We start from the raw sequence: 12627 nt of genomic DNA on the forward strand, positions 1-12627 counted from the left end.
CCCTGCCTTCATGGCTGGTCGTCTTCTTTGGGGTTTTTTGGGATTATATTCTTCATCCCTAATTGTGAAGTTTCTTTGTCTGCATCCACTAGAATCATCTTAAACTGCTGTTGGCTGCTCGAGTTATTTATAGTTGCTTGAAAATTGGCTAATTTTTTTTTTTTTTTTATATTACTACCCAGATAGCTTACATGTTCTGGGCTAGTTTTGGCATTTGGCTCAGTTATGACACTAGAAAGTCTTGCATGTGGCCGTGGATTAGATGTCATTTGCCAGCCCAGTAGTGGATTATGGCAAGTCTTCTGTGGGCCACATGTGGTCCAGATGTCAGTTGTGGGTCTGAACGCAGATTACAGCAAGTATTTTGTTGGCTATAAAGTAGCAGGGAACATGAGAAGACAGCCTGGACATCAAGATTTGATGATTTGCTTCTGGGCCACATCTGGTGGTAATGCATCTGAGTTTGGGCAACAAAATTCAGATGCATCACATGTTGCCCAAACTGAGTGTGGACAATAAAACTTCAAACAAAACTTCACATTTGGGCATTATTTGACATTGATTGTCATCTAAACCTTGAATCTAGTTATAAAAAGTTACAGTAGAGCTAAGAATTGTTTGGTTAATAGATCTATGACAGCATATCCTTGAACCAATATGTTGAACTTTCCACCAAGATCTAATCGACAGACAGGTGTGACACTTTCTTTTCAACACAGTATTGCAAAAGTTATGTAATATCTGTATTTGTCAACCTATTCTGGTAAAGGTTTAATAATCAAGGGTTTTAAAAGGTCCCAAAGCTGTATTTTTCTACCACTCAGCACTCTAGTGAAATGACAGGATAGGTAATGCATAAATGCCATGATAGGATGGAGCAACTTAATTTATTCATTTATTGGTTTCACTGGATTCTTTTTATTTACTTACAAAACTTTTAAAACAATGTTGGGTATTTTGGCAAACCTTAAACTACTAAGCACAACTGCAAACATTTTTAATCATACACAGTATAATAAAGCCATTCTTCTTTTCCATATTAATACAATTTTGTGAAGTTTACTCCAAACATATTCAACTTAATAAATGGTAATAATAAGTGAATTTTCAATTAGAAACTGACTCTCAAATATCATTACAAGGACATTTGATGAACAGAGTGGAGTTGCAAACTTAGTTTTGGTTGCCCTCTGGTGGAATCAGCTGTACCAACATCATCTGCAGAAAATATATTATCATTAAAATCTTGTGCCAAACACAGACAGATTACCTGTTACTCTAAGTTGGAGGCTAAAAATGGAGAGATAGGAAATTTTATTTAAAAGAAAAAAAATTAGTGTTGGATATGCAACCGTGATATGCCATGAAGCCATAAATGCCTAAAGAGATCACAGATACTGACATCTTTTAAGCACATAAGGTCATTAAGACAAAAAGGCCAGAAACAGAAGAAAGTTAAAATATCAGGTCATGAATATAGATGTTACTAAACTCAACAACTTGTCAAGATTCCAACAGTAAAGTCTCTTCACAACCAGTCTTCTTTACTATCTCTCTCTGAGAGTCAAAGTCAATGCAAAATAAGGGATAATATTAGTACATGTTTCCTATTATTAATACATTCAATGAAAACACAAATATATGGAAAAACCTCACCAAAGTGGGATAGGCTCCAGCTTCCCTGCGACCCTTCATTGGACTAAGCGGTTAGAATAATAAAGGAATGAATGAATGAATTAATTAATAAAATACTCTAAAATGGAAGGAAACAGCACTATATGTTTGTATTTAACTACCCTGATAGAAGGTGCAGTCATACACATGAAAACCAAGTAAGAACTTAGCACATTTATATGCTAACAATAAGCTAACATGATGTGTGTTCATTATAGTGTAGCTTTGTGTTCAGATGCGTGTGATGTCACATCACATGTGTGTCACTCCATCCTGAGACGTCATGAAATCCCGATGCAGGCAGCTGTGGTGCAGGTATCACTAACAAAAGACATGTAGTTGCTTTACACAATAAGGTGGAGCAGAGATTTAAGTGGGCTAAAAATGGTTTTCAGAGGACACAGAAATTGTAGTCATGCTGAAATAGCCTTTATAATTCCTTTAATAAGATGCATGAATGAAGGATTTTTAGGTGCAGGAAAGGATTTACTTGTGCTGTCAGCTGATGTTGGCTGGCACTAAGATTAACTGCTATCAGAGTTGAAGAAAAATATCCTCTGCTGGTCAGACAACAGTGGATCTATGTAGAAAAAAGACAGATGAAGTTTAAGTTTAAGCTCCACAGATATCACTTTTTTTGGAGCATAAAGTTATTGATTTGGGCTGTTTCATTGAGTTTTTTTCAGGTCTTTTATAGTGTCCTTAAGTTGTTTATTGATATCTATCAGGAATCAGGGTTACCTGTAAATCATGCAGGCAAAAAGTCTTCAATAAGGCACATGTGTGAGTGCTAATGGGTACACCAGGATCTGATGATGCTGATGATGAAGGAAAATCTAGCCCCAGTGAGGTGTCACGATTGTAAGCGGCTCCCAGTTTTGTCCGTTGATGATTGGCCAGGGGTTGAAGTAGGGGAAAACAGGCTCTCCGAATTTTGCATTGTAGAAAGTGAAGAGGTGGCTCATGTCTCCAGCATCATAAAAAGCCACTTCACCACGGCCATAGTCCAGATATACTCCCACCCTCCGAGGGGGCTTTGAGGGGTATATTAAGTTGTCATCTGAGTCGGTGCACGCTTCATACTCACTGGTGCCGTTGCCTCTATCCCTTAGCACTAATGTCCAGAAACCATCATCAGGACATAGGCTGATCTCTTCCTTCCTGTTGATGGAGGCGCTGGCCACGCCCAGACCCCATGCTGTCTTTGAGCCCACTTCCACCTCCCAGTAGTGTCTGCCTGATGTGAAGGCCTCAGAGCCAAGGACAATGTTGTAACGGGTGAATCGCTCAGGGTTATTTGGTAAGTTTGGCTGGATTCTTCCCACCTGGACGCTTGTGCAGCATGAAGACACCCATAGACACGGATAGGCCGTGTCTGGGTCAAGGGTCACAGCAGAGACAACTGAAAAAAAACAACAAAAAACCAGTTCAACGACAAGGAACAATGGGGCCAAAGAATGACATCGGGATCTTGAGCCTCCCCAGGATCTGCATTGATGCTTTTAAAAACATATTTGTTCAGGCAAGCATTTTAGCTCCAAATAGACTCACAGACACTGTCGTGTATTTATACTGTTGGGTTTTTCCAAACGTTGCACGTTTTTCAATGTTTTTATTGCTGGGAAGCATTTTGTGACCTCGTGTCAATGAAAAGCACTCTCCTCTCCTCTCATTTCCACTTCTCTTCTCTTCTTATCTTATCTTATCGACCTTCAGCAAGTAAATTAAATGTCTATGTCAGCAATTAATGTAAGATGAGCTGGACAACAGCATTAGCTAGCTGGACACAAATTACATATAAATCATGCATGCAACAGTCATGAAACTCGAGAAATGTTCTTAATCTCTGGCGTTGCATCAGAGGGATAGTTTTCGAGCAACAATGTATGATGACACTTTGGAAAATGATGTGCAACAACCAACATTAGCCAGCTGACACTGTCCTAACATGAAATGCTCATCTAAAAATGCCCCCTGAAAATATAGCAAACTTTGATAAGTCTTCCAAAATAGTTTAATATTGGAGTCAATGTAATTCTTTTGGAGGAAATTAATAATCTTATATGAGCAGTTCTGAAGCAACTTCTTTCATTTTAGAAGAGTGGTAAAAAATGTGGAAGCGATAGAGTTTGTATCTTCTGAGTTCTCGTCTTTGTTTGACAGTATGTGTAAAAAGAAACTTCAGGAAAAAGAAGAAAAAGTAAAAATGGTGCAACCAACACTTGGGTAAAGGGAAGAACAACTGACTCAGAATAACAGTTTTGTTAATTAGCTATTTTGCTATTTCTTGTTTGCAGTCACAGAACCGTAAACTGTGGAATGAGTTTAAAACTTATAAGCAATAAATGTCGACACAAGACAGACACATGTTGAGGTGGATCTTCTTACTTGGCTGTAAGATTGAGCTCATTTTTCTCCAGGTCCTATACTGCAGAGGTCCCATGAACTCTCCTGACTGCAGATCCACGTCCACCTCTGGAGGTTGCTCAAATAAGCTTTCAGCCCTGAAAGGAGAACAGTTGAACATGAAATCAATGTATAGTAAAAAAAAAAAAAAAAAAAAAAAAAAAAAAAAATTACAGCCCGAAAAGATTGTTGCTATTTTCTTTGATGTAAAGAGGAAAGATATTAAATATGCTAAATTATGTTAGCTGCCACACAAACAATTTAAGGATAGAATAAGGTGAAAAACATCTTAAGGTTATGTAAACAATAAATAAATCCAAATACACCCAATTATAGTTTTATTAATTGTTTTACTGTATTATATATAATTATTTTAATTCAATTCAATACATTTCAATTCAGCTGTATTTGTATAGAACCACTTTACAACAATTACCTCAGGGTACTTTACAGACACATCAACTAGTGCCAATTCCTATTAAATAGCCTAGTTAAGGAAAAACATCAGATTGTATCATATCTTGTCATCGATCCAATTTCCTATCCTGAGCATGCAAGAGGTGACAATCTGTTTGCATTTTTCTATCTATTTAATCTTTTATGCTTTAGTTATTTCATATTCAGCAGTTTATCCAGAGGTTTTCATAGCAAAGTGTTTATATAAATAAAGCTGGTTTGGCTTGATTTGGCTTACTCTGTCTGCTTTCTTAGGGTGGCAAGAAGGCATGACAATGTGTGACGATGAGTCACTAAACCACAATCAAGCCCTCACATCATGTTTCAACTAGACTGACAACTGATTGCAAAACAATGTCCTATCTCCTTGTGACATTTCATTTAGACATCAGTCATGTGGACATACATGAAGGATTGCAGAGAAATCTGTAATAAAAGCAATAATGTTGCAACATCCTGATACCAGAGGGAAAAAAACCCCCAACTGACACTCACCCTCCGATGAAATCTTTTATTCCCTGAAACAAAACAGATGAAATGATTACAAAGCACCCATTCTCTGCTGTTACATGCAGGCAGATCCAATCTATGATGCTGCACTTAATCATATTCTCTTAACACTTCCTGACTATTGCTTAGCTGTAATTTTCACGCTCCTCCATCCCACATCTCCCCCCCTCACCTTGAGTTGTTCTGGGTTTTCTTCCTCGCTCAGTTTGAGGCGAAGTTTCTCTGCAGTATTTTCCAGCTGACTAATTTGCTCTGTGGCCTGGGTGAGCGCCTCCTCCAGCTGGTTGAGCTTCTCTTCCTTCTCCTTCTGCAGTTTCTGCTTTATGCGCTCCTCTTCCTCAAGCAGGAACTCCCTCAGACGACCAAACTCTGCGGTTACCAGCTCCTCCAAATCTCCTGCTCTGCCCTGGAACACACAAAAGTCTCCGGTCATGAAAAGCAGAGATCTGTTTACATGGCAAAATAAACTGATTTTCTGCTCATAATGGTTTAGCTTTGAGTTTGTTTTGCTTCCAAGTTTTCAAGGGCTCCCTAAATCAGTGTTAACTAGAAATTAATTAGTTATATAGTGAATGCATTCATCCATTCATTCATTATCCTAACCACCTAATCCAATGAGAGTCGTGGGAGAGATATCCCAGCAGTCTTTGGGTGAATGGATTCATGAAACAAAATACAAAATGCTTTCAGGATTAACCTTTGAAGTAAAAACACTAAAAAATTAATACTTTCAGGTGGTTTTGTCGTGGCTGTTTATTCAATACTTTAATTTGTGCAATTGTGTAATTTTGTTTGTTTATTATACTTTCCCTAAACAGATAATAATGCAAATGGCTGGACAATAAAGGTATTGTTTTGATTTGTCCGCTCACTGGCCACTTTATTAGGTACACTTCGTCAGTAATATTGTTAACACAGATGACTAATCAGCCAGTCACATGGCAGCAGCTCAGTAATTTTGCCACATAGACATGGTCAAGACAACTTGCTGAAGTTTGAACTGAATATCAGAAAAGAGAAAGAAGAGGAGTTAAGATGAGTTCAACTTTCAGCTGCAGCATCCACAAAATAAAAACAGAATTAGGTGGAAACATGAAATCATGTACACTCTCAAAAATAGAGGTACAAGATAAGGACATTTCTGTACCTATAGGTACATTTTAAAGAAATGTTCTCTCAAAAGTACAATACTGGTTTTGAAAAAACCAGAAGTACACCTTCAGAGTATGAAAAAGGGTTCAAAGTGAGATAAAGTACAAATTTGTACCATTTTAACCATAAGGGTACCTGCAACATTGAAAAATGGTTGTTGTGACAAAAACTATTGTTAGCAGCAGTGCTATGATTTTAATAAAAAAAATTTAAAAGTTGCCTCTAAAGAAATGTATTGTTAGGACCGGTTTAGACCCACAAAGATGGAGAAAAAAAACTATTGTGGTTGTAATGTTACAAACTAGAGCGGAGCTGAGTGATGACAGTACTACTTAACAGTCATTTACTACACCAGACAATGAAGGTCAGATGCTGCAAACTAAGTGTACGGCTGGTTAGTATTTTGAGTTTTTGAAGATTATTTCTAGATTAAAGATAAGATAATATTGCTAAGTGGCATGGACCAGGCGTGATGCTGTGGAAAACATAAAAAAAATAACTTGATAAGGTAAGGTTGAACTTGATAAGGTACAAAAATAGACCAGAACTGAAGGGTACAGAAATGTCTCTCAAAAGAGTACAGCCCCAGCGACAAGCATTTGTACCTTTTTAGGTACAAGCTGGTACCTCTATTTTTGAGTGTGTAGTCATCCTCCTTTTTACCAAATGGCTCAAACTGGTAGTGTTGTAATGGTGTGGGGGATATTTTCTTGGCACATTTTGGGCTTCTTAGTGCCAACTGAGCATGATTTAAACTTCACGGCCGACCTAAGTCGTGTTGCTGACCATGTCCATCCCTTTATGGAAACAGTGTAGCATTATCTGGTGGCTACTTCCACAGGATAATGCACCATGCCACAAAGCTCATATCATCTTAAACTGGTTTCTTGATCGGGACAATGAGTTTAGTGTACTCCAGTAGCGTCCATAGTCACCAAATCTCAATCCAGTATATCACTCCTGGGATGTGGAGGAATGGGAGTTTGCCTCATGGACGTTCAGTCGTAAAATCTGCAGCAACTGTGTGAAGCTATTATGTCTCCAACTCCTTGCAGAGGGTCCAGCAGGGGTCCAACCCAGTACTAATATAAGATGTACCTCATTAAGTGGCTGGTGAGTGTATAGTGCTTCATGTACCGGTTTACATTTTGAATTTTTAAAACACACCACAGTTTTACAGCTCTGCATTCAGTTTGAGTTGTATTTGTGTTCAAAGATTGAATGTTTAGGTCCATAAAAATCTAACTTGCTCCTTCAGTCACAGTTTTTGTCCAAATCTGAAGGAAACATTTATCTTTTCAGCTGCAAGGTTATTGTGTTAGGCCAATTCTGCTGTAAACATTTCTAATGAGAGGAGTGAAAGTGACGCAAAACAGTAAAGTTGTGAGTTGGAGAAAACAGAAGAATCATGAGAAATGCTTGTCAGAGCCAGCAGTTGAGTTTAATTGGATAAGACATTGGCATATGGCAGAACACATCTTTATCGTATCCATGAAAAACTCTCACATTGTCACAACTCCTACTTAAAGAAATTACCCAGGCCTACCAGGCAATCGTTGTCATGAACAAAAACCACGCTGACGCACATTTGGACACATCCATGTAACCTCAGCCTGTAATTACTGTCAAATACAGTGCGGATACTAGGGGTGGGAAAATTAAATAGAAAAATCTAAGATCGGGATTTTTTGCTTCACAATTTTAAAATTGATTGTTAAAAAATGTATTTTATTTTTAAATTAATAAAAATTAATCCACAATAAATTTTTGTCATTTTTATTGTTTTTATCAATCTTTTTATTTGTTTTCTTGGGCGTTTCAGCAGCAACTAACGAGCAAAGAAATTTTGTACATTTTTTTGTTGTTTTTAATCTACAAAAATCAGCAATATCGAAGAATTGTGAGATTTGCAATTTAAATCGAATCGGCACCCAAAAATTGGAATTGAAACAAATCAAGACAAAAGCATATCATCACAGCCCTAATGGATACCATGTAAATGATTAGAAAATACTATGTTCACTGTTGCTTGTACTTTATATTACTATTTTATTTCTTATTTCAATTTACCTTACATTTAGTTATTTGTTTTAGTTTTTTCTCTCTTTTTTGCTTTTTCTTTGCTTATTTTTTTTTTCATTGTAAGAACAAGGAAAGCAACTTGATCCCGGAGTCAAATTCCTTGTTTGTTTATATGAACATGGCAAATAAAGTGATTCTCATTCAAATCTGATTGAAATTTGTTTCATCCTAGTTCCTAAGTTAAGTTTTAGACCAGTCTACCTTAGGTGAAATACCAAACCTGTCTGTACACATAAACTAAACAGGTTTTCGTTTACTCACAAACCGACAGAGTTCAGAATCCCCTCCAATGAAACAGGACAAAAACCAACCAAAGCACAAAGTTCAGCTCATGGTCACTAAGCTCCATGTGAATCCTGCCCAAACCAGATGTTTGCAGGTAATAGTTTCTATTATTATGCTTTTGTTATTGTGTCATTTCAGCTTTTTGTCATATACCTTTTAATATAAATATTATAAAATTACAGGTAGTACATTTTCTGAAATAACAAAAGGCTGAAAGTTGTTTGTTCCCTACACCCCCTTGTAGGTATGTTGTTGTCAGCGTTTATCTGTCTGTCCGTCTGTCTGTTAGCAACTTTACACAAACACTACTGAGTGGATTTCTGTATTTTTCTGAGAATGGGTTGTGGTCTAACTTAGATTCCATTAAATTTTGTGAACACAGGAATTTTTAAAAGTATTTTAACCACTGCGAGAAAGAGAAAGTGCCTAATATTACCTTTATGCAATGTAATTAAATCACAGCTTTGTGACTGTAACAAGGTTGCTCTGTTTTCAATAATTATTTGACTATTAATATATTATCATTTTTATTTTGAAATGCTAAACCTAAGTTCTGATTATAAATGGGTCTAATATTATATATAAAATGAATGCATCAAATCCATCTATTTTCTTAACCACTTAGTCCAGTTAGGGCCAGGGGGAAGCTGAAGCCTATACCAGCAATCATTGAGCGAGAGGCAGGGTACAACATGGTCAGTCCATCACATAGCATCAGGTGGAAATCACACTATGTGTGGAAATAAGTTACTTTGCAGAGATCTGTTCCCTCTAAGTACTTATCTTTCCTTTTTTATATTTACATTTCTTTTTCTGTATAGATTACCTCTACAGTCTCCATCTCTTGCTTCCATTAAGAACACAAAAAAATGTACTAATTCATAAAACAAAGAGCTACTGAAATGTGTCATGTTTTTGAAAAAGAAAAAAATCCAGCTGTCAAAACAGCAACCTCATTGAAAGCAACTAGATAAAGCATCTATATTCCTGCAGATTCCACTGATAAATAGATCCACCAACTGTTTATTTGATTTTCCACACAGAAACACAGAAAGAGAAATTTGCAGGAAAAGACAAATTAGACAAACATCCGCTCAACCTTGCTCACCCACATCCTGTCTAAGTGACAAACAGAGAAGTGAAAATCTTTCAGTCCGTATGTAAAGTGGGTCAAAACATCAGGCGCTAAACCCCACAGGCGGACTATTTTGCAGGCGTATGGGAAGGAAAAGGAGAGCTTGCAGTAGCCTGCAGGAGATACGAGAAGTTATCTGCAGTAGCAGAAACTCTCCCAGGCAGCAAACATACAACTCGCATATTGCAAATAAACACACACGGACAACAACCTGAGTTTTCGGTGGAAGCTGCTATGTGCCAGTCTAAACCCTGCAAGCTGTTATCTCTTTCTATGTACTTGTACATTCTGTACATACAGTTCATGCGAGTGTAAGTGATCATAAGCTTTTTATGCGTCTGACTGTGAAAGAAGTAGGTGTGTGAAAGACAAATAGAAAATGACGTGTTTGAATATTTCCTTCCAAGTGGAGGATCTGGTCCACCATGGCAATTATCACGTTCAAACGTGACTAAAATCCCGGTGTGTCATCAAAGAACGAGTCATACCTGAGTATCATGTTGTGAGAAAAGCAGGTGAATGTCACCTGGATGCCAGAACTTCAGAGAGCGCACAAAAAACAAGTGCTTTTGTTTGTCCTCTTTCTTAGCTGGGACTGAGTTCCGGAGACAGTCTGTCTTCCCTAATATCACATACACATAAACACAAACAAACATCTGGGTACCTTGATGAGGAGGATCTTTTCATTGCTCCGTCTCTGAAAGAGTGTAGCCCTCTCTGTTTGCAGCTGGACTCTCTCTAAAGCGCTGGTCAGTTTGTCCTGTTTGCCAACAGAAGAGATAAGCAATTATACAAAATGTTAAGCAGTGAAGCTGGTCAACAAGTTCATCCTTAAATGAATGGGTTAACTGGAGTGGTGCTTCACTGTGAACAGCAGCATTCAAGCTTTAACGGGAGTCATATGATGGCCTGCCTTCCTCTACTCAGAAGTGATACACAAGAATGATCATTTTGGAGTAAAACGCGTTAAAACACAGACAGGAGTCTTAAAGCAAACTGATGATTGTCAGGTGGTGAGAATGAAGGCATAGAGGAGTTATGGAGTTCACACAGGTGTGCTGAATTCCTGTAAAAAACATAGTACCATAAGGCTGGCAGGACACACAGAGAGTGTGTATTCTTTTAACAGTTGTGGTAGGTCGGTTCTGTGAAAACACATTCCAGACGCACTTCCTGACTTTGACTCCATGCAGCTCCAAGCTGTCATGGAGCAGAAAAATAAATACAAAAAGCAAAGAAAAAAACAGCAACATGCAACCTGATTTAGAGTAAAACACAAAGCCTGGGAAAGTAAAGTAAAGTTAGTTGGGGAACTTCAGAGAGAGGAGCCAGAACACACCTTGTAGTTCTCAAAGGCCTCTGTGATAGGGATGACGTTGTGGGTCTTGTGGTCCCGGGACATCCCGCATACCAGACAGATGGGGAGCTGGTCGTCCTCACAGTACAGTTTCAGCTTCTCTTCGTGCTCCTCACACATGTCCATAACGAAGTGAGGCCAGTGCCCGATGGATGAAGCCACGCTGCTCATGCTGGACCCGGGCTCGCGCTCCTCCGGCATCTCCGGAGCACCTGCATGGTCCCATCCAGATGTACCCGCGGCCGAGTCCATGACACCGGCTCTGCGCACGCTGTCCACGACGTTGCACAGGAGCGAGTTTGGTCGCAGTTTACGCGCACACGACTTTCTACACTTTGGGCAACTCGAAAGCTCGTCTGCCTTTGCTTCCCAGCACTGGATTATGCACACTTGGCAAAAGTGGTGTCCGCACTCGAGAATCACCGGATCACGGAACAACTCCAGACACACAGGACAAGTGAGCTCCGACTGCAGCTCTTCAAGCGCGCTGGATTCCGCCATTCTCTGCAGCGCTCATAGTCCTGATGACTGCAACACTGTGGCAAGTCGAGACTACACTGCTCTTCCGTTCATACTGGTAAAGGGAGTGGTCTGAAGCTGACAACAGTGCAATTTTTCAGTTAAAAGACGGAAGACGTGCAGAGACAGGTCCAGTGCAGCTGCGCAATGGAGCGTCTGATCCATCACGGGGCAAACGACTTTCATCAGACTTCTTGGAAGCAGTGAATCAGAAAGAGGCAGAAAGAAAGCTGTGTTCTCTATTACGAAGGGGTTTTTTTTTCCATAGAACTTGCCTAACACATTGAGGACATCTAAACACATCTATTTGAAGCGTTTATAAGTTGTGGCAATTTACTGAATAAATTCGTTTAAAAGTTCAGCTAAACAGATCTTCCATTATTTGACATTAATAGAGGAAAAAATGTACAAACACTGTCGCAAACTGTTAATAGCAGAGCAAATGAAAGTCCAAAGGACTTTGTTTTATGAGTTGCAAAACTTAGGGTAGGCCTCATAAGACACACGGCATAAGAATAAATAAAACTGAGTACATTAAAAGTAGAAGCTTGACAGCGCTTTTCTTTGTGCCAACTATGTCATTTCCCATTCGTAGATTTCGCTTCACGGGACATCAAAACGTTTTATTCACAGTCTTGTTTCTCAGCTTTAATTATCATGAATTCTGCCTCTGAGTGTCATATCGCTGAATCACCACTAGGTGGCCATGATGTTCAGCCAATAAACTGCTTTCGGCTTAAAAATCCAATCAACACGATTCTCAACAGAGTTAAATGTCAAGACACTATATCTAATGTTCGAATCTCATCGGCTCATCGGCTGCCCCTGCACTCTATCGCCACCTGTCAGTTTCATGGTAATAACGACAGTGGTTGAGGATTTCCTGCAAACATATTCGTCATTTAACAGGTTAGATCAAGACACAGACTTGTCCTAAACTGACAGTTGTGAAATACTGAAAATAACTTTTAATCTTGGTGTTTCCAGAAACTGGTAAGAGACAGAAAGAGAAACAACAAAAGCAACATCCTGTGGCTGTGTGATTATGTCA

General features: G+C 38.7%; 1 protein-coding gene across 1 annotated transcript; it reads right to left on the minus strand.

The window, feature by feature from the left end:
* Positions 1-2510: 2510 nt before the first annotated feature.
* LOC306763590 (zinc-binding protein A33-like) lies at positions 2511-11558 on the minus strand (the record flags this gene model as incomplete). The annotated part of the gene is made up of 6 exons (XM_079250435.1): positions 2511-3076; positions 4063-4178; positions 5032-5054; positions 5219-5452; positions 10365-10460; positions 11040-11558. 6 exons carry the CDS (start codon positions 11556-11558, stop codon positions 2511-2513), a joined length of 1554 nt encoding a protein of 517 aa, XP_079106561.1.
* Positions 11559-12627: the final 1069 nt, after the last annotated feature.

The sequence above is a fragment of the Telmatherina bonti genome (assembly GCF_933228915.1).
Source record: "Telmatherina bonti genome assembly, chromosome: 12".
NCBI classification, from domain to species: Eukaryota; Metazoa; Chordata; class Actinopteri; order Atheriniformes; family Telmatherinidae; genus Telmatherina; species Telmatherina bonti.